We start from the raw sequence: 27,343 nt of genomic DNA, 5'->3' as shown, positions 1-27,343 counted from the left end.
TTTTCTATTTCACACATTTAATGCAGAGAAGGGGTTGTGCTTATTCAAAAGAACGGCTCCTTTGGAGGCAAGAAAAAAAAAATTAAACGGGAATTTTGAATTCTAAGTAAACAGTCTCTCATGCTCAGAGTGAGTTTCAAGTTAAATAGAGTGACTTGTTTGCATAGACTTGCTGAATATTACCATCCAGTTTATCGAATTTACATTATTTTTTGTCATGCTGTTTATTTACATATACATTGAACTGTGCACAAAAATGCTTACTCTTGAGTGAGGGCAACTGTGACAGTGCCTAAATCAGGACTGGGAGAATGGAACAAGGGGACAGAATGCAATTTCACAGCTGCTACTTGGCTAATGCGTTTCTCTGCCATCACTCTACTCTTAATCCTCCCTTTTTCCTTATGCAAACAGGAATCAGATTCTACTTGGAGACTCTTGGGGATTATTCAAAGGTCCTTGAACTAGGTAATGAAAACTCGGGCCCCTCGTTCCCTCCCTTAGTACAGCAATGTTCTGGCTTCTTTCAATACCCATTGTTAATCAAGGGCTTTCAAATAAGAGCCTGTGACACTTTTAATAGCTCAGTTGGTGTGTGCCTGCTTTGGGCCCTTATCAACAAGACAGAAATGAGCATATTTTTTTAGGAGAAACAATGCTATCTTCCTATGATTGTATCTGTATAGTTACATGCTTTCCTGAGCTCTGACACTAAAGCCGCTTGACAATACTTCTAGGGACAGAGGGAGTCCAAGTGTCTCCATATTATTGATGAAGAAACCTAGGTTCAGAGAGGTTAAGTAACTCTTCTAAGTTCACACAGTATGCTAGAGTCAGGCAAGACTAAAACCCAGATGATCTCCCCAATCTAAACATTTTTGCCACTAGACATTTAATGTCCTGACCTCTGTGAATTCCCTGCTGGGAAGGCTGGGGAAGCTGAAGTGATACATAGTCTCAGGCAGAAGCCAGGGACTCCAGCCTTAAACCTGTACTCTCCCAAGGGGTGGGGTATGGCTCTTGCATTGGGGTGGCTCTATCTGGGGAGAAAATTTAAGATACATGTCAGGCTAATTATCCTTCAAGTCCTTTTTTCTTGTAGTCAGAAAGTAAATCTCATTTATGGAGTCCATCTAAGAGCAATGACAATAGCAATAATGATAAAAATAATGGCTGACTTTATAGGATGATTACTATATGCTAATAACTTTATATACACGCTCTCATTTAATCCTTCTAGCAAATATAGGAGAAAGGTACTATTATCATCCCCATTTTATGGATGGTAAAACTAAGGTATAAGGCCATTACCAAATATAAGAGCCTAGATTTGAACCAAATGCGTTCAACTCCAGAGGCCATGCTTGTAACCACTCATGTTGCCTTCTATGTACCAGGTGCTTTCCATACAGTATTGCTAATGCTCACGAGAGTCTTAGCCCATTTTACCAAAGAAGAAATTGAGACCCAGAGAAGTGAATTATATTGCTCAAGTTCACAGAGCTAGTAGGAAAGAGTTTCAGGATTCAAAATCTAGGCCAGCCTGGTTTGTCTTACCACTGTGGTAGGAGTGGGTCCCCTGGCAGGGCCTCCCAAGGCCTGGGCAGGTCACCATAGTGCTACTCACCACGTTCTTGTAGAAGTAGTACACCACCATCCTGGCCAGGCGCGAGTAACACCAGTGGCCATGCACAAGCAGCAGCTTCTTGAGGTGTCTGAAGCGGGATATGGCAAAGTCGCTGGACATAACAGCCTGAGAGGGCAGAACAGAGACATCGGCTTCTATCCATGGCCACCAATGAACCAAAGAGTCTCCCTCGAGGGCTATGCTTTGTTTTAGGTCCATAAGCTGGAAGGGCCAACTTTGTCACTCTGTGGCACCTAAGGTAGTTCTTTGGAATTGGACAACCCATCCTTTCTTCTGGAAACTCCAAACCTCACTGGAATCCAAGAAAGCAGCTTGTAAGGAACTAGTGGTCTAGTCTGTCCCTCCATCTCCTTCTCTTTATCTGATAAACATTAACTGTGGCCTAAAATGTGTTGACACCATGCTAGAGATGTGATGGCTAACCAGAAAGTAGGGGCTTCCATGCAAGCAATCCTCAATGCTCTCAACCCCCTTGGTCGCCTCCTGTGGCAGACCATTTGTTCCGTTCTTAGATGGAGCTGATGGCGGGATAGCTCTTCCTTTACATGGAGCTGAAATATGCTTTCTGCCCTTGGGATTATTCAGAACATGACATAGTTCATGGTACTCTTAAAAGTATGAGGTTTGGAAGTGCCTGGTTATAGACCCTGGTAGGTCAGGCTGTTTAAAGTTTCCCAGCATCCATTTCATTTGAAAAAGAGAGAGTAATAATTCCTAACACACAGGGTTGTGATTGTTCAAATTAATTGGAGTAATAAATGTGAGGTGCCTAATACAGTGCTGGCATATGGTAGATACTCAAAAGGTAACTGTGTTCTTTCATCCTCACCAACAAATTTAGGCAATGCCTCCTGTCTGCACCAGTGGTGAGAATACAGTTGTTAATGGTTCAGAGCCACAAAGTGGGGTCTATATTAGTAGGAAACATTAGCAGCTCAAGTTAGTATGCTTGTCCCAACCTGAATTTTGACTCCACTAGGTACACTTATTAAAGTGTACCTTATAGGGAGGAGCAAGATTGCGGAGGAGTAGGAGACCTGGATTTCGCCTGGTTCCAGGAATTCAGCTGGATAGGGATCAAACCATTCTGAACACCTATGAACTCAACAGGAGATCGAAGAAAAGAATAGCAGCAACTCTCTGAACAGTAAAGCGACCACCTTCTGGAAGGTAGGACGGGCGGAGAAGTGAATCCGAGGCGATACTCGGGAGGACAGACGGCGGGGGCCTCTGTCGGCCGCTTCTGGCAAGTGATAGAGCCGCGGAGCACAAAATCAGAACTTTTAGAAGTTGGCTCTGCTGAGGGACGTCGCTCCAGTGGCTAAGCGGGGGGTGGAACCCTCGTGGGACAGTGTGGTCTTAGGACCCTCAGGGTCACAGGAAGACCGGGGGTGCTGGAGTGTGGCAGACTCCCAGGTATCAGAGTGGGGAAGCTGGCTGCAGAGACGGAGCCGAGGAGTGGGCTCTCAGCTCGGGGTTGCCATACACCATGATCCGCAGCACGGTCGGGCCACTGCTCCTCCAGCAGGGACCCAACAAGCGGCAGATCTGGGGAGACTCCCCTTCCCCCCCCCCAGGAGGAGCAGCGTGGGAGTGCACTGCAGGGATCTGCTGGGTCTGGAGACTCCAAACCGAGTCGGGTGCCAGAGATAGAAACACTTGGTAACAGGCCGGGTGAGCACAGAGTGCGGCTGGAGACCGGGGAGACGGGAGTGACTGACTGCTTTTCTCTGGGGGTGCACTGAGAAGCGGGCCCCCAAGTTCTCGGCTCCTCTGGGGCAGAGATTGGGAGGCCACCATTTCACTCTCATCCTCCAAAACTGTACGGAAAGATTGCAGGGAACAAAAGCTCCTGAGAGCAAACCCGAGCAGATTACTTAGCCCGGACTGGCAAGGGTGGGGCAATTCCGCCTCTGGCAAAGACATTTGGGAACCACGGCAACAGGCCCCTCCCCCAGAAGATCAGCAAGAACAGCCAGCCAAGACCAAGTTTACCGATCAATGAGAATGGCAGAACTCCAGTGCTAGGGGAATACAGCACATAGAATTCATGGCTTTTTCCCCATGATTCTTTAGTCTTTCAAAGTTAATTTTTTAAATTTTATATTTTTTTTGAATTTTTTTTCCCTTTTTCAACCAACATCTTATCAATCCCTTTTTAAAAAATCTTTATTTTTCATTTTTAGAGCCATATTCTATCCCTTCATAGTACTTAACTTTATTTTTGGTATATATTAAGTTGTTCTTTCTTTAAAATTTTGGGATACAGTTTCTTCTAACAGAGCAAAATATACCCTAAATCTCTAGTGTATGGCTTTGTTCTAGTCTCCTGCCTGATCACATTCTCTCTCTCCTTTTTAAAAATTTCTCTTCTTTCTTTTTTCAAACAACTTATTTCCTTTTATAAAATCTTTTATAATTTTCATCTTTACAGTCATATTCCATCCCTTCATTGTATTTACCCTTATTTTTGTACATATATATAAGCTGTTCTTTAAAATTTTGGGAGGCAGTTTCTTCTAACAGACCAAAAGATGCCCCAAATCTAGTGTGTGACACTTATCTATTCACCAGCCTGACCATATTTGATCATATTCTTTTTTTTATCTTTGTTTCTTTCTTTCCCTTTCTTTTCCCCTGGTTTCAGGTCTCTTCTGATTTGTTTAGTGTATCTTTTTCTGGGGTCATTGTTACCCTGTTAGCATTTTGTTCTCTCATTCATCTATTCTCCTCTGGACAAAATGACAAGATGGAAAAAAATCACCTCAAAAAAAAGAACAAGAGGCAGTACTGACTACCAATATGGACATTAGTAAGATGTCAGAACTGGAGTTCAGAATGACGATTTAAAAGATACTAGCTGGGCTTGAAAACATGTAAGATATTAGAGAAACCCTTTCTGGAGAAATAAAAGAACTAAAATCTAACCAAGTTGAAATAAAAAAGGCCATTAATGAGGTGCAATAAAAAATGGAGGCTCTAATTGCTAGGATAAATGAGGCAGAAGAGAGAATTAGTGATATAGAAGACCAAATGATGGAAAATAAAGAAGCTGAGAAAAATAAACAACTACTGCAAGGGCAGAATTTGAGAGCTAGGTGATACCATAAAATGAAACAACATTAAAGAAGTGAGAGAGAGAGGGGCAGAAAGTACATTGGAGCAAATTATAGCAGAAAACTTCCCTAATTTGGGGAAGGAAACAGGCATCAAAATCCAGGAGGCACAGAGAACTCCTCTCAAAATCAATAAAAATAGGTCAACACCCCAACATCTAATAGTAAAAGTTACGAGTCTCAGAGACAAAGAGAAAATCCTGAAAGCAGCTCAGGAGAAGAGATCTGTAATTAGATTGCCAACAGACCTATCCAGAGACCTGGCAGGCCAGAAAGGATTGGCATGATATATTCAGAGTACTAAATGAGAAAAATATGCAGCCAAGAATACTATATCCAGCTATGCTGCCATTTAAAATAGATAAAAAGCTTCCAGGACAAACAAAAACTAAAGGAATTTGCAAACATGAAACCAGCCCTACAAGAAATATTGAAAGGGGTCCTCTAAGCAAAGAGAGAGCCTAAATGCAACATAGACCAGAAAGGAACACAGACAATATACAGTAACAGTCACCTTACAGGCAATACAATGACACTAAATTCATATGTTTCAATAGTTACCCTGAATGTAAATGGGCTAAATGACCCAATCAAAAGACCCAGGGTATCAGCATGGATAAAAAAATAAGACCCATCGATATTCTGTCTGCAAGAGACTCACTTTAGACCCGAAGACACCTCCAGATTGAAAGTGAGGGGTTGGAAAACCATTTACCATGCTAATGGACACCAAAAGAAAGCTGGGGTGGCAATCCTTATATCAGACAAATTAGATTTTAAACGAAAGACTGTAATAAGAGATGAGGAAGGACACTATATCATACTTAAAGGGTCTATCCAACAAGAAGATCTAACAGTTGTAAATATCTATGCCTCTAACATGGGAGCAGCCAATTATATAAGCCAATTAATAACAAAAGCAAAGAAACACATCGACAACAATACAATAATAGTGGGGGACTTTAACACCCCCTCACTGAAATGGACAGATCATCTAAGCAAAAGATCAACAAGGAAATAAAGATTTTAAATGACTCACTGGACTAAATATTCAGAACATTCCATCCCAAAGCACCAGAGTACACATTCCTCTCTAGTGCCCATCCTAGGTCATAAATCAGGTCCCAACATGTACCAAAAGATTGGGATCATTCTCTGCCTATTTTCAGACCACAGTGCTTTGAAACTAGAACTCAATCACAAGAGGAAAGTCACAAAGAACTCAAATACATGGAGGCTAAAGAGCATCCTACTAAAGAATGAAGGGGTCAATGAGGAAATTAAATAATTAAAAAAATTCATGGAAACAAATGAAAATGAAAACACAACTGTTCAAAATCTTTGGGATGCAGCAAAGGCAGTCCTAAGAGGAAAGGATATAGCAACACAAGCCTTTCTCAAGAAACAAGAAAGGTCTCAAATATACAACCTAACCCACACCTAAAGGAGCTGGAGAAAAAACAGCAAATAAAGCCTAAACCCAGCAGGAGAAGAGAAATACTAAAGATCAGAGCAGAAATCAATGAAATAGAAACCAAAAGAACAGTAGAACAGATCAATGAAACTAGGAGTTGGTTCTTTGAAAGAATTAACAAGATTGATAAACCCCTGGCCAGACTTATCAAAAAGAGAAGAGAAATGACCCAAATCAACAAAATCATGAATGAAAGAGGAGAGGTCACAACCAACACCAAAGAAATACAAACAATTATAAGCAACTCTTATAATTATAAGCTCATATTATGAGCAACTCTATGCCAGCAAATTAGATAACCTGGAAGAAATGGATGCATTCATAGAGATGTATCAACTACCAAAACTGAACCAGGAAGAAACAGAAAACCTGAACAGACCTATAACCACTGAGGACATTGAAGCAGTCATCAAAAATCTCCCATCAAACAAGAGCTCAGGGCCAGATGGCTTCCCAGGGGAACTGTACCAAACATTTAAAGAAGAATTAATACCTATTCTTCTGAAAATGTTCCAAAAAATAGAAATGGAAGGAAAACTTCCAAACTCGTTTTATGAGGGCACCATTACCTTGATCCCCAAACCAGACAAAGACCCCATCAAAAAGGAGAATTACAGACCAATATCCTAGGTGAACATGGATGCAAATATTCTCACCAAAATACTAGCCAATAGGATCCAATAGTCCATTAAAAGGATTATTTACCACGACCAAGTGGGATTTATTCCTGGGCTGCAAGTTTGGTTCAACATCCACAAATCAATCAATGTGATACAATACATTAATAAAAGAAAGAACAAGAACCATATGATCCTCTCAATAGATGCAGAAAAAGCATTTGACAAAGTACAGCGTCCTTTCTTGATCAAAACTCTTCAGAGTATAGGGATAGAGGGTACATACCTCAATATCATAAAAGCCATTTATGAAAAACCCACAGCGAATATCATTCTCAATGGGGAAAAACTGAGAGCTTTCCCCCTAAGGTCAGGAATGCAGCAGGAATGTCCGCTATCACCACTGCTATTCAACATAGTATTAGAAGTCCTAGCCACAGCAATCAGACAACAAAAAGAAATAAAAGGTATCCAAATCAGCAAAGAAGAAGTCAAACTCTCACTCTTTGCAGATGATATGATACTTTATGTGGAAAACCCCAAAGACTCCACCCCAAAACTGCTAGAACTCATACAGGAATTCAGTCAAGTGGCAGGATATAAAATCAATGCACAGAAGTCAGTGGCATTCCTATACACCAACAACAAGACAGAAGAAAGAGAAATTAAGGAGTCAATCCCATTTACAATTGCACCCAAAACCATAAGATACCTAGGAATAAATCTAAAGAGGCAAAGAATCTGTACTCAGAAAACTATAAAATACTCATGAAAGAAATTGAGGAAGACACAAAGAAATGGAAAAACGTTCCATGCTCATGGATTGGAAGAACAAATATTGTGAAGATGTCAATGCTACCTTGAGCACTCTACACATTCAATGCAATCCCCATCAAAATACCATCCACTTTTTTCAAAGAAATGGAACAAATAATCCTAAAATTTGTATCGAACCAGGAAAGATCCTGAATAGCCAGAGGAATGTTGAAAAAGAAAAGCAAAGCTGGTGGCATCACAATTCCAGACTTCAAGCTCTATTAGCACTGGGTGTTATGTGCAAACAATCAATCATGGAACATTACATCAAAAACTAATGATGTAATGTATGGTGATTAACATAACATAATAATAAAAAAATGTGAAAAAAAAGCTGTAATCATCAAGACAGTATGGTACTGGCACAAAAACAGACACCTAGATCAATGGAACAGAATAGAGAGCCCAGAAATAGACCCTCAACTCTATGGTCAACTAATCTTCGACAAAGCAGGAAAGAATGTCCAGTGGCAAAAAGACAGTCTCTTCAACAAATGATGTTGGGAAAATTGGACAGCCACATGCAGAAGAATGAAACTGGACCATTTTCTTACACCACACACAAAAATAGACTCAAAATGGTTGAAAGACCTAAATGTGAGACAGGAGTCCATCAAAATCCTAGAGGAGAACACAGGCAGCAACCTCTTTGACCTCAGCCACAGCAACTTCTTCCTAGAAACATCACCAAAGGCAAGGGAAGCAAGGGCAAAAATGAACTATTGGGACCTCATCAAGATAAAAAGCTTTTGCACAGCAAAAGAAACAGTCAACAAAACCAAAAGACAACCGACATAATGGGAGAAGATATTTGCAAATGACATATCAGATAAAGGGCTAGTATCCCAAATCTATAAAGAACTTATCAAATTCAACACCCAAAGAATAATCCAATCAAGAAATGGGCAGAAGACATGAAGAGACATTTTTCCAAAGAAGACATCCAAATGGCCAACAGACACATGAAAAAGTGCTCAACATCACTCCGCATCAGGGAAATCCAAATCAAAACCTCACACCAGTCAGAATGGCTAAAATTAAGAAGTCAGGAAATGACAGATGTTGGCGGGGATGTGGAGAAAGGGGAACCCTCCTACACTGTTGGTGGGAATGCAAGCTGGTGCAGCCACTCTGGAAAACAGTATGGAGGTTCCTCAAAAAGTTGAAAATAGAGTTATCATATGACCCAGCAATTGCACTACTGGGTATTTACCCAGATACAAATGTAGTGATCTGAAGGGGTACGTGCAACCTGATGTTTATAGCAGCAATGTCCACAATAGCCCAACTCTGGAAAGAGCCAAGATGTCCATCGACAGATGAATGGATAAAGAAGATTTGGTATATATATACAATGGAATATTATGCAGCCATCAAAAGGAATGAAATCTTGCCATTTGCAACAACGTGGATGGAACTGGAGGGTATTATGCTGAGCGAAATAAGTCAAACAGAGAAAGACATGTATCATATGGCCTCACTGATATGAGGAATTCTTAATCTCAGGAAACAAACTGAGGATTGCTGGAGTGATGGGGGTTGGGAGGCATGGGGTGGATGGGTGATAGACATTGGGGAGGGTATGTGCTATGGTGAGTGCTGCAAATTGTGTAAGACTGATGAATTACAGACCTGTACCTCTGAAACAAATAATACATTATATGTTGAAAAAAAGAAGATAGTAGGAAGGGAAAAATGAAGGGGGGAAAATCGGAGGGGGAGACGAACCATGAGAAACTATGGACTCTGAAAAACAAACTGAGGGTTCTAGAGGGGAGGGGGGTTGGGGGGATGGGTTAGCCTGGTGATGGGTATTAAATAGGGCATGTACTGAGTGGAGCACTGGGTGTTATATGCAAACAATGAATCATGGAAGACTACATCAAAAACTAATGATGCAATGTATGGTGATTAACCTAACATAATAAAATAAAAAATAACGCAAAAAAAAATAAAGTGTACCTTATAATTTATATGTCATTCTGGCCATCAAGACTAAAATGGCAATTGAAAAATGTTTTCAAATGTTCTTTTATCTGTCACTGCTCATGGAGGGCACTGCACTCTTGGATGTGGGTAGAGGTTATAGAGGGGAAGAATGTAGTCAGTGGAAAACTTAGCCCTTCCTGAATGGTTGGGTACTCTTTGGCATTAGAATACAGGTATTGCTGGCTGTCTATAAAAAAGCTAAGCCCCCTCAAGGTCCTGGAAACCTTGCTTCCAAAATTCCTTAGAGACTTACGCTATCTGTAGCCCCCTCCCAACTTGAAAGTATATAATGGGCCACTCCCCATGACCCCGGTGCAGCTCTTTCTGCCCACAGGTCTTTTCCCCATGCTTTAATAAAACCACGTTTTTGGCCCCCCCCCCCAAAAAAAAAGGCTAAGCATCCTTCAATTTTCCTCTGTATCAGAGGGACTGGGCAGCAGGGATATAGTGATGGAGATTATGTATAGGCATGGAAGCTCTGTGACTCTCAGATGATAATTCTGCAAAGGTCTTGGGGAGAAGTTCCTCCAACACTGTGGGGGAATTCCATAACTCTCCAATAAGGATCAAGGAGAGGGAAGAAATGAGAAGAATACCTGCATGCCTTCCTGTCCAGATATCCCAATTCCAATGTCAGCAGCTTGAATCATGCTTACATCATTTGCTCCATCACCTGAAAAGAGAGAGATCATGAGTTGTCTTCCTGGTCTAACTGCTGCAGGACAATGAAAAGGGTGTTACACGAATGGCTCTAAAGTATCACCATTTGTACATAACTGAATAGTTTTAACATTGTTCTGAATAGTCCCATAGGAAAAGTCATTGCTACAGTATTTGGCCTGATAGAGGTCTTTTCTTCTTTGATAAGAAGCTCTATTTATTATTTGACAAATGTTTATTGTGTCTTTTTTCTAGGCACAATATTAGATATTGGGAATACAACCGTGAGTGAGGCTGGGGCAGTGCTTTACAGTTTACAAAAAAAGACCTTCACAAATGTTACAAATGGAGAATTTGAGCAACATAGAGATTCTATGGGTAAACCAGCTAGGGAAGGGGCCCAGGAGCATTGGCATGAAGATGTTTGCTACCTTTCCTAACTCAGTATAAGCTAAAATATTTATCATATTAAGACCATTAAATATTTATCATATTAAGACCATTGGAATGTCTGGACAGCTAAATCATCAGATTGTCAATGGTGTCCAAGGACAGGGATGGTGTTCAATTTTGTTTCTGAATATAGGAAAATGGGATTGACTGATTTTTTTTTTTGGTTGAGGAACATTTAGTCACACTGAGTTCCCATTTAATGAACTAAGGTGTTTCAGGAAATTGGAGGTTAGTGCATGGAAATACACAGCCTCCAGCACTGTCATATAGGTTTTCTGTGATGTTGGAAATATCCTATATCTTTACTGTCTAATATGGAAACCATTTGTTGGGGGAACGGACAGTAGCTGTGGTGAAGGATGTGGCCTTAGGGTTAGTGGAAACCAGATTGTGAAGATTCTTATAAACCAGGTTTGCTTGTTCCTGGAGGGTTTGATGTAGGTACAGTTTTTATTTCTCTGCCTTAACCACGATTAAAGTTTAGTCTCCTATGAGGAATTTTTTCAACAACCAACAGGTCAGCATTTGTTGAGTGTATGCTCTGTGCTGGGCCTTGTATGTAGGAACGAACATATGGGATAGGCTCAACTTCTACAATCTCCCCACCATCCATCAGCACTCAGCAGAATGTCAAATCCACAAACACCTGAGGTTTGTATTATTATGCCAGGTGTTAAGTATCAAAAGGGGAATGGTCTGTATCCCAGAACTGAACTGGCCTGAGTGTATATTACTGAGTTATGTGAATGTTCTGAATTTGAGGCTCCTTCTGGCTTTAACCTCCATTCAAGTCTTAATTTTTCTTAGTGACCTGCTAATCCTGAGAACTTTGATTCACTCTCCCACTCTACTTAGCCTCTGCTTCATCTCCTGGCTGCCACGTTTTTGCTGTCACTTTGAACTCTCTCAGTCTAAGACAGTGATCCTCAGCCTGGGTATCTCGACTTTGATACATGACCTCCCACCTCTGGTCCAGGTCTCTTGTCAGATCAGCCTCACAAGCTGCACCCACATCTCAGCATGATGAATACCTATGGAAAGGGTCATGACGCTCAACTTGTCTCGGACCAGCTTGACTATCATACTCTTCTGGAGCGGGGTGGAACGACAGCATAGGACAGACCGGCAATACTGAGTCAACTCTAAAAATTTCATCTCCAGTTTTCCCTGGAAAATGGCATTCAATGTCTTCCCATCGATGACCAATCCAACTTCTGGAATTGCAGCTCTTGAGGTGGGGGGTAGTGTCTCAGAAGGTAGACAGAATCCAAAGAGCTTGTGGTCTGGCTTCTGTGGTCCATGAAATTGCTTTACTTCTTCCAGTGCACAGTTGAGGATGGATTCACAAGTTTCCTATAGAGTTGGAATAATAAATATGGTATTAGTAAGCAACACTGGAAATGTAGGTTAAAGTTCTCACTTTATCCTTTAGTAAAATAGTTATGAAACTCTACCACCACAGATATTACCCAGGAATCATTCTCTGATTTCTCTCATTTCTCTACAGTATTTAAAAAGGCATGAAAGCAATATTAATTTAAAGCAAATTAATGGCAAAATAGAGATAGCTAGGGAATGGGAGTGGAAGTAGCTCAGCAAGATGGGGACTGATTGAAGGATGGTATAAGCTAATAAAAATAGAATGTGATGGTCAATAATGAAAATGTCATAATGGTATAGTGCTTTTTATTTCTCACAAGTCCTTTTAGTTCTCCCGAGGAAACTGAGTGATGAGGAAATTGAAACAGTGAAATCATTAGTAACTTGCCCTAACTCATCCAACTTATAGTGGAGGCAGATCATTACTAATCAAATTCTGGCTTTTAATTGAAAAAATACATTGTATGTTTATCTGTTGGTATGAATGTGTTGGTCATATTGGTTAAAACTGACTATGAATGTGAACATCTTACTGATGTAAAGAAACTTCCTACTGATTTCTTCTGATGTTTACCTTGAAACATACTGAAGAACTTATTTGCTCTTATCAATTTTCCTTTTACTTTTAATTATATCAGAGAGAAAGTCACATTTTGGTTCTAAATATATCCTTAGTATCTCTTTAGATTTTGCAATATTACTTTCAAATAAAGATAGAGAAAAGTTGTGGCAGTCAACTGTATTATCAATTTTAATAGCATTGTTTTGTTCACATGATTTTTATTTTTTTATAAACTTTAAAAAATTTTAAATTCAATTAATTAACATATATTATTATTTTCAGAGGTAGAGGTCAGTGATTCATCAGTCTCATATAATACCCAGTGCTCATTACATCAAGTGCCCTCCTTAATGCCCATCACCCAGTTACCCCATCCCTCCACCTTCCTCCCCTCCAGCAACCCTCAGTTTCCTATGATTAAGAATCTCTTATGGTTTATCTCCCTCTCTGATTTTGTCCACATGATCTTTATTTAGCAGTGTTCTTTTACCCATGGCAACGATGATTTTCATTTACTGTAGTGCTAAAAAAATTCTAAAAATAAATTTAAGTGTTTAAAGTCAGTCAATTTCAATGAAATGATTAAATAAAAAAAACAGAACAGGTAATATGTGGTTTTAGGCAAAAATTGTGAAGATTGTTCTGATATGATAGGTTTGGGGACTGTTGATCTAGAAGCTTCTGAGAATATTTGGAATCATTTATTCTGGAGTGAGTACAACTGCAGTTAATCATTCCTGAGTCTTCCCTTAGGGGATGCTAAATTGAGTGTTGCAAGCAATAGGGTATGCCCAGAACGTAGAGGGGTGACAGGAAGTAGTTCCAGGAGTGGGTGGTTATGCCTGAGACATTTATCTGGGAAAGAGATCAAGACAGTCCTTGCTGGGAGTTGGGGCCAGCACATATTATATAAATTTCTCCAACATATGGCTGCAGGAAGTCATTGGAGATATAAGTTTCAAAATAAAATCTCTGAATTTACTTATTTCAAAGTGTGATATAATAACCACAATAGTTACCATTCATTTAACCTTTAGTATATGCCCGGTATTGTGGTAGGGAGCCTCTATGATGGTTCTCAATGATCCCTGCCCTCTTGGGATGCATGCCCCTGTGTAATCATTTACCTTGAGTGTGAGCCACATCTAGAAATTCCTTTCTAATGTAGAGAATTCTGCAAAGGTGATGCGATGTCACTTCCCAGATTAGCTTATACAAAGACTATGGGTTCCAATTTGGCACTCTTTTCCCTCTCTCTTGGATGGCTAGCTGTGGGGGAAAACAGCTGCCATGTTGTAAGGAAGCCACTCTATGGAGAGGCCCACATAGTGAGGAATTGAAGTTTTCCAGCAATCATGTCTGTGAGCTTGGAAGAAGGCCTTCTCTCCATGCCCAAACAACCCACCGGTTGAACCTTCAGATGAGCCCACAGCCCTGACTGACAGCTTGACTGCAGCCTCCAGAAAGACCCTGAACCAGAGGTACCCAGCTAAGCTGCCCCTGGACTCCTAACCCACAGAAACTGTGGGATAATAAATGTTGGTTGTTTGTAGTCGTTAAATTTTGGAGTAATTTCTTAACTAACACAAATACTGTGCTGTTAAGTATTTTTTTCTGTGATCTTATTTAATCCTCCCAATAGCCTCTGAAATAAATCTTTCTAATCCCTATTTTACATATGAGGAGGGTGAAGTTTAGGGAGGTATGGTACCTGGATCATATTAAGTTTTCAATATATGTTACTAATAATGATAATAATCCTTACTGTTAGTAGTTTCTATCTAATACTTTAGTCCCTTCTAAATTCCTTGACAGATCAGCCCTTTCAGTGATGGGTTAGTAATTCTCTCATTTTATGGATGTGAACTCTGAGGTCTAGAGACCTGCTTATAGCTTTAAGGTACATAACAAAGAAACAGTAGCCCTATATTAATTTATAATGAGTTAGGCAGATTAAAACCCTTGGAGGGATTATTCACTGAATATATAATTACATTAAACTAGGGTTTAAGTAAATCGGAGATTTGGAATGGATTTCCCCAGTTTCTGGCTTAAAATATCCATGTAGCCACCACTTTTTCCCTGGTAAGGGGGTGAGAAAGACTAATCTTAGAGGTTTAGTGGGCTCAGGGTGTGGACAGGACCTAACTTTCAGATACTATCTGAGAGGGTCCCAGACAGCTTTAAATGAGTCAAAAGTGACTGACAAAACATGAAATGTGACCCACTGTTCCTTAGGATCGTTGGCTAATTAATTGCTAAACATCTTCAGCTTCCTAGAGAAATGCATTGCATTTAACAGAAACCACAAAAGCCCACTCTATCCCTCTTGAGTTGACTGACTCAGAAGTTTTCCCGTGTCCTCCTTCTGGAATCACCTGGAGCGAAATAATCATTGCAAATAGAATTTCCATTGCAAGCGGGGCAGGCAGATATCAATGTTATTACAGGGATCAAAAACTCAAGTAAGCAGCAAATTACTTTCTTTCCTAAGCATAATATTAATGCCAGAGATTTCCCCAAGATTATTTTCATTTTGAAAATTCACTGGGGTTTAATCTAATCATAACATAATCTGTGCACTGGACAAGAAAGTGATTTTTCCAATTCTTATAAAGGGCCTCAGGCATTACTCATAGTATACACTACTTTTTAAAAAAATGTGTGTATGTGGATTCTTTATGGAATAAAAACCAGATTTAAACCTCCTAAACTTCTATTCTGGGCCCAATCAGTCTTAAGCAAAACTGAAAGAGTGAGGTTCCAGCATCTTCCCTGCCTCCTTTTTCTGTGCTGTTCTTTCCTGTCTTCTTCCCTCTTCTCCATCCTTTCCCCCATGGTACGCCTAGGTCTCCCAGGGCCCTCCTCCCACCACCCTCCAATTCGGTGCTTTTCCTGCTTGTTTCCTTTTGGTGGGAGCATACATCTCAGTGCCTACTTCCCATATTCATCAGCCAAGATGCTGGAACTTCACTTTCTTCAGTTTGCATTATGAAAATAGATTTTTTTCTCCTAAATATAAAATTGTATTATAAGTTTGAATACTCTTCCTCAGACTTTACACAGTCCTTTCTCCAAACCCCATCCCCTGCCGCCCACAACCTACTGGGGGTTGAAAACTGCAGTTTTAGGACTCTGCTTCTCCCTTTCTCTTTCTCTCTCTCTCCTCCCATCAAAACATACTGGTCTCATGAATAATTCCCTTCAGGTTTTATTCTGTGGGAAACCAATTTGACATATAAGTTGGAGCTGAAATTTTAAACTCAGAATCATTTTAACTTACATGGGGCTTTTTCAATGGGAGAGTTAATCCAAAGTATAAGAAACTAACAACTGGGGTTCTGTGAACAAATAATGTGGTATAATGCAGATGCACTGGCCTGGCAGGAGGACAGTGTTATAGATTTAGTTCTCTTAGAAACTACCAGGGTGACCCTGGGCAAGTGACTTAGTCTCAAGGGTCTTTAGTTTCCTCATTTGTAAAATGCGGAGATTGGGCCACGGATGGAATTTGGAAGATCAAAACTTTCTAACATGTACTACTTAAATGTAATATAATCAAACTGGTCAATGATACATGGGGATGAGGTGGATGACTTCTGGGGACCTCTGAGCTCCAAGGTTCAGTGATATTTCAGGGGTAGGGGTGCTTCCCTGTGTACCCAAATCCCACCCATAAGCCTATCTCTTGTTGGCCTAGGGGCTGTTCTGCACTTGGACATCTGGTCCCTACTTTGGCCTTACCTGACTTTCTGTATTAATGGAGTAAACAGTGTCAGTCTGATCTAACAATCCGCAGGAATAGGCAATATTGACTGCTGTCTCCTGCTTATCTCCAGTCAAGACCCAGAGCTGGATCCCAGCCTCCCGCAGAGCAGCGATTGTATCTGGAACCCCTTCTTGTAGCCGGTCTTCAATCCCAGTGGCTCCTAGAGTGATCAAAGAGCTTATAATTAGAGTGAAAAACTGCTTAAGTTCTCTAAAGCCCTATCAAGCCAGATAGTGATTATTAAATATCTCCCATGTTCTAGGCTGTCCTAAGCACCCAGGATACAGAGCCTGTCTCTACCCTCTTGCAACTCAAAAGCTTGTTGAAAAAGGATTTATAACTGAACTATAGGAGAAGAAAAGCCCAGGGTGCCAGGTGAACATATACTAGGAGACCTGAACTTCATCTAGAAAATCAGGGACAATCTTGTTAGGAAGTGCCATTTGAGCTCAGACCCGGAAGATAAGCCAAGAAGTGGTAAAGGAAGAGAATTCCAGGTAGAGGGATGAGCGTGTATGAAGGCCCAGAGGTCAGAGTAGAAGAAGGCACAGAAAGGGAGGCAGAGTGTGGTGAAAGATTGGGCCAGGAAGGGAGGTAAGGCTGCTGGATCATGCAGAGCCTTGTGAGGGCATTACAGGATTTCGGATTTATTTGGTAGATAAGAAAGCTATTTAGGGGAGTTAAGGAGAGTGACAGGATCAGTTCTGAGTTTTTAGAAGATCATTCTAGAGAAGGACTGGAGATTGGGGGAAGCAGGATGAGATTAGAGGCTGAGCAGGGGTGTGGTGGAGTAGCCTGGGTGGGTCTAGCAGCAAGGAAATGGAGAGAAGTGGAGAGACTTTGCTCTGTAACAGCTCATGGCAGAATAGGGACTCAGGTTTTTGATAATATTCTTGGAATTAAATATGCAGACTCTATAATTTTTGAACGATCTCAAGCTTTGCACCAACCCTAATGAATATATGCCCAAATATCCAATAGTTGCTAAGTGTTAAGCATAAATTAATCTGCATTTAAATTGAGATTCACTTCAGACAACAGACTAATGGCTACCCATTTTACTCTGGGCAGGAGCAAGGCATTTCATTTCTTTCAATAATCCCTAGTGACAATAGGCTGGCAAAGCAGTTACACTGGATGCATATTGAAAAGATCCTTTCACAGTGTGGGACCTAGTGTGAATGCAATGCAGCTTTAGCGGCATGGCAGATTCTTGGTGGTAAGATGAAATCTCTTCCCAGCCCCAATCCTCTCCTCCCCAAGCCACCTTGAGGGAACAAAAATAATGACTCTATCCCAAAATGTGCCTCTTTTGTATTGCAGGTCCAAATGCTCAAACAACCCCATGAAAAATGATGGTTCAGTCCTTGTCTTTCCCTCCAAGGGTTAACCTGGAAGGTGAGATTCTTTTTTTTTTTTTTTTTGGAAGGTGAGATTCTGAAGCTGATTTATATTACAGGGAAGCAGAGTGAAGGAGAAAAGAGGAAAAACACATTTATTTGTGTGAAAGAAAAAATGAAACAGAAAGGTTGTGAAAGTCCTTCCCAGAAAGGGAAGCCAATGGATCCTGACAAGCATGTTCTCTTTCATGCAGAACCAGCTGAGGAGTACTTCTTACTGAGACCAAAGGGCTCCCTGAAACAAAAGCAACCTCAGGGGGGTGAGGAGGGAGTCATGTGCCCTAATGGGATGATATTCTGTGGCCTTGTCTGTGGAGAGAGCTGTCTGACCTGGCTACCTTCTGGTTCCTGTTAAAATAAGTTCTCATGGCCAGCTTTCAGAGAGGCTTTGGGAGGCAGCAGGCAAAGGCCCTGGAGTCAAAACACAGGAAAAGAAAAGGCTGAAGGAGGTGGGGATTGGGTCTCCCCCTGTTTGTCACCCTTCCTGCCAAATCTTGCTGCTACCTTTAATATGTAAAGGCATCACTGTCTTCTTACAGCAATCTTGGCTCTTTCCCCTTGCACCCCTGCCTGTCTGAGAGCTTGGAGCAGTCTGATTTACATGGAGGAGAAGCTAGGGCTCAGGGAGGTGAGGGGATGGGTCCCTGAGCACACAGCACAAGACCAAGATTTGGCCCTCATTCCCAGCTCAACATTGCTGCCCAAGATGAAAAGAAGGCTTTAGCCATGTGGTCAGCACATGCATGCATCAGGTGTTGCCTTTTCCAGATTCTTCTCCGAGCTGTGAGGTGATTAACCCTGATAAACAAAGCCCCCTCCTTTCCCCTGGGTAATGCTTTACCTCTCACAGAAACATAAGACTATCTCTTAGCTGGTCTCCCTGCTTCTCCTCTTTACCTCAGTGTATCAATCAAACTCCCATACAGCAGCAGTTTTTTGTAAAGCATGAGTCTGTCGCTGCTTTTACTCCCTTCTCTCTAAACCATTAGCATATGATTTATGTGTCCTTCATAGCCTGGGTCACGCGAAGCTTTCTCTCCCATATTCTGTGGTCCAGCCACGGCAGACCTTGGGGTTTCTAGCCTGTCCGGGCTGTCTCACATCTAGCTCTTCTTTCAGGCCCCTTCCTCTGCCTGAAAACTCTTTCCTTTGTCTGACCAGCTCCTCTGCTCTGCTCAGTTCCTGCCTTCCAGCTCTCCTTGGCCCCAGTCTAGGTTGGCAACTTCTACTTTTGCTACTATACCACCAGATAAGTCTTCCAGCCCAGCCCTCATGACACTTGGTTGAAATTCCTTGTTTAATCATCCAATTTCCTTGCTAGATTGAGCTCTGATAGGGCCTATGGTTCTTGTTCCCTTGTCCCAGTGGCTAGCATGCTACTTGGCACATAGTAGGTGCTCAATAAACATTTGAATAAATGGAGAAGTAACCAAGCTCCTGGGCTTTACCCAGCAGTAAGTGTGGGAATGCTCCTGGGCGTCCTCAGAAAGTGGCTTGTGGAGTCTGGATTGGATATCCCCACCATTTGTGACAAATACCTGGAAGGGCACTCCAGGGAAGGCTTTTAATTGAGACACATCTGCAGCAGTGTCAGAGTCAGGGCCAAGAATTCCCTCTACAGCTTGTAGCATTCCTTTTTATTTGATTTTTAAAAATTTAGTGATGACTTATTTTTAGCTACCGAGTAAAGTGAGTTGATTCTCCAGATGCTGTGCGGTCTCCATTAGAAGCTCATCTCGGTTGTCGAGGGATGCCTCCGCCTCACACCGGAAACTGGCCCATCGCCGGAAGTCGTCTTCGGTTATGACCTGCGGGACAAGAAGAGGCTCTCTCCCAATGTAGGGTGAATCCCACCCCATTTTTATATGCTGGGCATCCTATTGGCTTGTTTGAGCTTCCCTATACAATTAGATGTAGGAATTACAATTCCCTACACAATTATTTCTCCTCAATGATTTTTTGTGAATGCACAAATCAATAAAATATTGATCCTCATGTTCTGTTATCACCATTGAGCCCCTGCTGTGCTCTAGGCACTGGAGTATAGCAGTGATCAAGATGGACAAGATCCCTGCATGCCTGGGCTTATGTGCTCGTGGAGGGTGAGAGACATTAATCCAAGTAAATTATTTAAAAGGACAGATAATTTTAAGGGGTTCTTTACAGAAAACAAAGAGGGTGACATGCTGGAGTGTGACAAGATGGGGGGAAGCTGTGGGGTTATTTCATTTGGATCTTCAGTTCTCTTAGACAAAGTGACATGCAAGTTGAGATCCAATGATGGGAAGGGGTCAGTCATGGAGAGGGACAGATGCAAAGGCCATGAAACAGCAATGAACTCAGCTTTCTTTCTGTTCACGTGAATACACCAGTTGGCTAAAGGATAGAGAGCCAGAGAGAGAAGAGGCAGCAATGAGCCTGGGAAGGTAAGCAGCAGTCAGATTTTGTATAGCCTGGTAGACTATTCCACCAGCTATTGGACGTATCCAATAGCTGGAATAATCTGACTGAAGGGCATATCTTCCTCCCTTGGAGTCCATAGCACGTTTAGACCCCTCTGTTGGCGTCCTTATAGCAATAAATGATTCTTATAGCAATAAATGTCTCTTATAGCAATAAATGATTCTTTTGTCCAACAATCAAATATTCCTTGCTTTTCCTTCTGCACATAGCACTATGGGGAAAACCAAGGGGACACAGGTAGGCCTTTGCTCTTGAGGAATTAATAATCTTATTAGAGGAGGCAAAATAGGCACAAATAATTTCAATGGAAAATAGAAGGTGGTAAGGATATACTCACAATTTATGGATAGTAAGCACTGGTCACTGTCTCAGGTACTGTATATGTGTTTCTTTATTTAATCTCCATGATAACTCTATGAGGTAGGGAGCATTAGTGCCATTTTACAGATAAGAAAATCCCAAACTCACAGAAGGTGAAGAAACTTTCCCAAGGTTACAAAACAGGTAAGTGGTGAGATTGGGACTTGTACCCAGGTAGGTCTGAATTTAAAGTGGGTGCTCTTAAACTTTGTTGCACTAAGCATCATAAAAGAGATGAAGAGCGCTGGGGATTTATAGAGAAGAAACCACTTTTAGTCATCTAGAAATGCATGTCATCGTAGCTCCCCTATCTGATTTTGGGTGCCTTATTAGATGCCCCTACTCTGGGATTCATATCTCTTTGCCTGCCTCCCTTTCAGGGTCTGCAAAGTCAAAGGTCTGTAGGGTGAGAGGTGGGTAATTACATGACTATAGCTGGGCCAAGGGCAAGGCAATGGGGAAGATAGGGGCTGTAACCAATTGCAGAACATAGGAGAATATACCCTTCATCAAAGTGATCAGCTACTACAAGGCTTGAGCTATTAGCTGCTATTCAAGAATGGAGACCTGGTTCATCAGATCCTCTCAATTTTTAAGAGAAACTAGAAATCTAGATTTTTATGTGAGCACATAGTATCTCCCAAATGTCAAATCTAGGCAAATACTGCAAAATTTAAAAAGGTTACTTTGAGGGTAAAATTATGACTTTAAAAATTATTTTATGAGTTATGGGTTACCAATTATATGTATATATAATGAAAAACAGGGAACAACAAAGCCACACTGATATGGAACCTTGCCATTCAGAGTTCTGCTGCAGCATAATTGTCACAATCCTGGGTCTTTGTGGTGAGTCAGAATGGCTAATTTTGAAAAAATATATATATTTTTAAGATTTTTTTTATTTATTTATTTGAGAGAGAGAGAATGAGAGACAGAGAGCATGAGAGGGAGGAGGGTCAGAGGGAGAAGCAGACTCCCTGCTGAGCAGGGAGCCCGATGCGGGACTCGATCCTGGGACTCCAGGATCATGACCTGAGCTGAAGGCAGTCGCTTAACCAACTGAGCCACCCAGGCGCCCTAATTTTGAAAATATTAAAACAACCAATATTAAGGGTCTTCTAAAAAGAAATAGAAAAGATGGATTCAGGGTTGAGGCCTTATAGCAACTAAAGAAGGAATTTATTTTTACCTTCTTAGCGATGCACAGTGTTCGAAGGCCATCTCTTGCATACAAGTCTAGATGCTTCTGGGTCCTGGCTCGGATTTTCCTCATCTTCTTTTCCACATCCATGTCAGTTACTGTCAAATAGTTATTGTTTCCCATGAGGTCATGTACAAATGCTTGGGGATCCTTGTTTATAACACTCGGAAAGAGTGAGGAAGAATCCCCTTATAGCCCACCCCAGAAATACAGAAGATCTCTCTTGGTTGTCATGATGTCCCATGATGTCCCATGATAACTCCAGGAATCATTAAATTCTCTGCTTTCTATATCTGATCATCAAAAGCCTGGCTGAGAAAAGTCCTATTTAGGGATGGTGGGTTGTCTTAGGTATTGTTCCCAAATATGTGTTTGTATCAGAATCACCTGGGAACTTACACAAATAATAGAGGTTCCCAGGTCCAGTTGAAGCCCTGCTGAATCAGGGGACAGAAGGCTGAATCTTTGTTGTTACCTCAGGTGTTTTCCATGTAGCTAGTTTAGCCCTGGATGATCAACTGTTGCTAAGTCCATGATCCCCTCTGTCATCTACTTCAGTCTTTATACCAACTCAAGATAGCCATAGATCTGAATCTCATTGCTAAGTTCTTCATCACATTGGATTTTTTGAGTTAGGCTTTCTTTCTATAATAGGAAATTGGCCCTAGAAAAAGTATTTTTTGCATTTCCTATAAATCTAGCATGAAAAAATATTTCATCCTGTTGCTCAAAGTTCCCTTTATGAAGTCTGATGTGTTTTCTTTTATCTTTTTCTCCTGAAAATCCAGTACTTTTATCTATCAGATAAAAAGAATTTTTCAGCCTGGGTTGGTGGGTATGGGGCAGGATTGATGCCATCCCTACCTCCTTTACTTAAGATGTCACAGATATCACTGATCAGATGTGGCACTGTGTAAAGCTGAGTTGGGAAAAGGCTTCCAAATCCTTCTTTACCAGGGCTGGATTGCAATCTTCTAGAGGCCCTAGGTAGCAAGCAGGTTTTGTGCACCTCATCTATTCCCTCCATATAATGCAAAATTAAACATACAATTCCTTACAGTAAAATAAATATAAGGAAGTCCAACAAATCTCTGATTTTTCCCATGATGCTATTCCAAGGCTGTTTCTATGCAATATAAAAATCCTTTTAAAGATTATCTCATTTTCCAGATACTACTTTTTCCCTGGTGCATTAAGCACACTCTTTGTGCTTATTGAGCACTATTGTCTCATTGAGCACTGTCTACAATATTTTATTTTCAAAGACATTAACCTCCCTGAGATGAGTCCCTTTTGCCTTCTACCTGTGTGCCTTGGAGTTGCTTTTTTGCTCAGGCTACCAGGAACCTCAGGGTCAAATTGAAAGTTCAAACACTGTAAATATATTACACCTAGGGTTATTTTCTTCTCTCCTTTTCAAAGCTTTGATTCTCAATTCTTATAGTAATATTGTGTATGCATCTTTTATTGGAAGCATCTCTAATCCATTTTGGAATCAGGTGAGGAACAAAACAAAACAAAAAACAAAACCAAAACATCTCCAAGGGAGCTTTGATGGCTGTTGCCCAGGGATAGAGTGCCATGGTTCCCTTGACTCAGAAACACCGAACTCACTCGTCTGCCAGAGTCTGGGGATGAAGAGACCGAATTGGTTCTCTTCCCATTCTAAACACTCATCAATCCCCATGAACCTCTTGGCTTTGATCCACAGCTGATAATACAGGAGGCACAGGGCTGCCTGGGCAATTCTAAAGCTTGGCTGGAATCTACTATCCTGGGAGAATCATAGCCCCATAACTGTCTTCTTCTTGTTAGGAAATGGCTGCACACTAATTCATGCTGCTCCAAAATTGGACACTGATATGTAGGGACTTTGGAACATTTTTCTGGCTTGGCTCAAGTTTATGAAAATCCATTTGGGGGAGGCTGGGGAAAAGGATGATAAAGAGGGACACCTGAGGCTTCCCAGAGAAAACTGAGCCTGGTACAGAATTCTGGTGGCATGGAAAAAGCTCTGAACTGGGATTCATGATACCTGGGCATAGGATTTACCACTGGTCAGCTATGTACGTCTCTTAAGTCACGTCCCTTTCTGGGTTCAGCTGGCTTCTCTCCAAAACTAAGGGTTAGGACTACAGTATGTTCTAGGGTATGTTAATGAGTGTCATAGTAGAAAAAAAATTGTATATGGATAATCTGTGTTTAAATGAGTTTAAAAACCAGAAATTGGGATAAAGTTAAAGAGGTTTCTCCAGTGTAAGACTGTCCTAAGTCTTTAATAAGCTCATGAGCACTGTAATTATCCAGGGCAAGGAGATGCAGAATGCAGCATGAACCTGCTTTGAAGAAAGCATCTGTTGCCTCTGTTCAAATTAGGATCTGCCGGAACCAGGTGACACTATAACTCAAGCTCCTTATTACTGTTCTGTGCTGCCTCTTAAACCAAGGAACCCTCTTCCTAGAGCCCTGGTGAGGTGGGACTCACCACACGCTGGGTCTTCTAGCAGGTCCATGATTACCGAGTCTGCGCCCTTGGTGTAGATGATGATCTCACCCGTCAGTGGGTGCCTCACAACCACGGACATTCTTTTCCTGACAGAGTCAAAGCCCAGGGTGCAGAGGACATCGAAGGTGAGGCAGGTGCCTTGGGGCAAGCGCACGGTCACCTGCTCAGGTGTCCGGGACATCAGTGTGAAGCTGTAGGCATGGGCAGCATGCACCAGGGCTGCCTCATCAGGGCTCTCAGCCTCATAATAGAGCTCAGGGCTTGCGAGGCATAGAGCTGAGGCCTCCACCACCTCCTCCAAGGAAGCATCCAATCCAGACCCCTGGATGTTGCCCTGGTCCCATGTGCTGCTCCTATAGCCACCGTCAGTGGAGTAGCCTCCACTGTACACAGAGGCATCATCTCTCTCTTCTGAGTCTGTGGTAGGCATATTGGCCCCCAAACTCTCCCCTAGGTCAGTGTCAGAGGGCGCAGTAGATGAGAATGACTGGCTGAGGTTCAAAAGCTTCAATCTGTGGAAGAGCTGCTGAATCTTCTCCAGGGACGTCCCCAGAGCCTTGGTCGAAGGTGGCATGGTGACCTTGTCGTCAAAGGAGGGAAGTGGAACATTAACTCTCAGTGTTGGAAAAAATATCAAGCTGTTTTATGGAAGAATATGAAGGTCATTTTGTAATAAAGGGGTTTCAGTGATTATGGACAAGTCTTCTCTCCTCTGTGAGCCTCAGCTCACTTACCTATAGCATGAAGGAATTAGGCTAGATAGTTCTTTCCAGCCCTGACATTCTAGGGATTGGTAATGCTCAATTTTACCATCCTGCTCTGGTCATGGACAAAGGAAAAAAAGGAGACAAAAGCCAGACCCATATTAAGGGTTCACATCATCTGGGTCCTTACCATGGTTTGTTTGCTTTATCCTTGCATTCAGCATCTTATCTTACCCTCCCTAGCAACTTTGGGGGATGCTATGTTATCCCAACTTCTGGATGAGGAAACCAAGGCACAAAGAGGTTAAATAAATTGGCCATGACCCCCAGTGCGGGTAATAGAGCTGCACTCAAATCTGGGGCTGCCTGGCTCCAGAGATTGAACTCCTGAGCTACCTGCCAGCTAATGTATCCCCATTAATTTGAAAATTGAAGTTGGATGCTGTCCTTCCCAAAATGTACTTCTTCCTTTCTTGAAAATAGAGTTAATTTCTCAGATAACGTTTCCTACTTCCCAAAGCTCCCTAAAAATTTTTGATAGCTTGGTAAATTTTCAGTGGCTGGAATGACTGTTCAGAGTGGTTTCGGATCAAGGTATAATAATGGGAGCCTCTGGTTTTGTACCTGGGTGAACCTTCTTTTTCCTGATTTCATAGCCACCACTTATAACACTCAATTATTCTCATCAGTCACTCATAAGGAAGCTTGGGTGAGAGTTTGTAGATAATTGAAGATCAATCTATCTTTAGTACTGAAAAACAATTCAGAGTATAAACTTCTATAAATGGCCATCCAGCTGCATTGTTTCTAAATTGGCAGAACTTCACCCATGGTGTTAATTATTATTATTATTTTGCCCTCACATAAAAGTAGAGACCAGTATAACATGATATTATTATGGAGTTGTACAGATGGTTCTGCTGTGTGTTAACCATATATCCTTTGTTAAGTTGCTGAAACTCTCTGAGCCACTGTGTCTTCACTTGTGAAATCCAAGGACATAACTCCTAGGGTTTTGGGGTTGTGATTAAATGGTAATGCAGGTGATGTATTTAGCATGGAGCCTGACACATAACAAGTGCTTAGTAAATATTAACTCTTAATATCTACCATACAGACAGACAGACAGATACAGAATTTGAAAGCTACATAGAAAGCTCATATATAACTTCTTCCATTTTATTTAAAAAATGAGGAAACTGAGGCCCAGACAAAATAAGAAATAAAGTCTTACAGTGATAGAATGGTGATACTGTGACTAGGGCTCAAGTGTCTTATCTCTCTGTTCAGGGCTTCACCCCTTGCCCTAGCTCTCCTCCCATCCATCCCACCACCCATCCTCGGTGATCCTTACCCTCTGCCTGGGCTCTGTGGTTGTGGAGACCATGACAGAGTTGCAGATGGTTAGGGCAAGGAAGAAGTCAGCAATGGAGGAGGTGGTGGAGGGGGAAGATTTGGCAGGTTTGGTGTCTGACAAGGTCTCCAGCCACAGGGCAGCATCTCGCACTTTGGGCAGTAGATTTTTATCTGGAGTCACATCTTTTTCCTGAGAAAGAAAGGCCTGGATGAGAATCTTTCCTGAAGGGACTGGGGAGGAAGCCCCTCCAGCAGATTCTTTGCACACCTGGGGAAAGGATGATACAGTCTTTCCTGAAGTCATGCTTCCAGCACATCTCCTCCTCCCACAGGCCTGGTCAATGCATTCTTAACTGATTCCTCCCTTTCCCTCAACCTTGCGTGTCCATCAGTTATAGACTCTGGCAGCCCTTCCCTCACAGTTGCTCCGTGCAATTTACCCTTCAATGCTGAAGCTTTCAGCCAGGCACAGACCTCTAGTCCTCAAATCTGGATTTCTGCATCAGCCTCTGAAGTGATGTTGCTGCCTCTCCTCTCTTTTCTTTCTAACCCTTCATATGTATTAGCCATGCATCTTTCTAAAACATCATTTCCCTCAAGGCATTCTTGAGCTTGAAAACCTTCAGGAGATCTTCACTGTTAGCATAGTCAGTTCAGTCTGCCATCTAAATTCTACCATAGTCTGCATTCCCACTCTTTACTCCCACTGCTTCTCTGTGCAGACCCTCTGCTCAGCCTGCTGGTTTGTTTGCTGCCTCCTGGATGTATACTCATTTTTAATGCCTCTGATCATACCTTGTTTAAAAAGCCCTCTCCTGTCTACCAAAATCCTACCTAGACTTCAGTAGCCATGAGAAGTTCCATAT

General features: G+C 41.7%; 1 protein-coding gene and 1 long non-coding RNA gene across 2 annotated transcripts in view; one reads left to right on the top strand and one right to left on the bottom strand.

Moving 5' to 3' along the window:
* The window catches only part of LOC135365415 (uncharacterized), a 155,200-nt gene extending 134,776 nt beyond the window's left edge, over positions 1-20,424 (top strand). Inside the window, exons 4-5 of the long non-coding RNA XR_010413228.1 lie at positions 17,808-17,882; positions 19,591-20,424. This is a non-coding gene — a long non-coding RNA (uncharacterized LOC135365415). The remainder of the gene's footprint in view (positions 1-17,807; positions 17,883-19,590) is intronic.
* The window catches only part of ATP10B (ATPase phospholipid transporting 10B (putative)), a 113,609-nt gene that overhangs the window by 21,622 nt on the left and 64,644 nt on the right, over positions 1-27,343 (bottom strand). The window contains exons 10-17 of the mRNA XM_045887531.1: positions 26,476-26,667; positions 24,397-24,997; positions 21,900-22,009; positions 19,566-19,692; positions 16,460-16,644; positions 11,805-12,126; positions 10,257-10,333; positions 1,628-1,753 (exon numbers count right to left, since the gene is read on the bottom strand). Coding sequence (XP_045743487.1) covers positions 1,628-1,753; positions 10,257-10,333; positions 11,805-12,126; positions 16,460-16,644; positions 19,566-19,692; positions 21,900-22,009; positions 24,397-24,997; positions 26,476-26,667 — 1,740 coding nt within the window. The remainder of the gene's footprint in view (positions 1-1,627; positions 1,754-10,256; positions 10,334-11,804; positions 12,127-16,459; positions 16,645-19,565; positions 19,693-21,899; positions 22,010-24,396; positions 24,998-26,475; positions 26,668-27,343) is intronic.

This window comes from Mirounga angustirostris, unplaced genomic scaffold (assembly GCF_029215605.1).
Source record: "Mirounga angustirostris isolate CCGP_5_RB_7025 unplaced genomic scaffold, mMirAng1.0.hap1 SCAF_7, whole genome shotgun sequence".
NCBI lineage: Eukaryota > Metazoa > Chordata > Mammalia > Carnivora > Phocidae > Mirounga > Mirounga angustirostris.
Note: the sequence above shows the minus strand (reverse complement) of the source record. Positions and strands in the feature narration are given on the sequence as shown.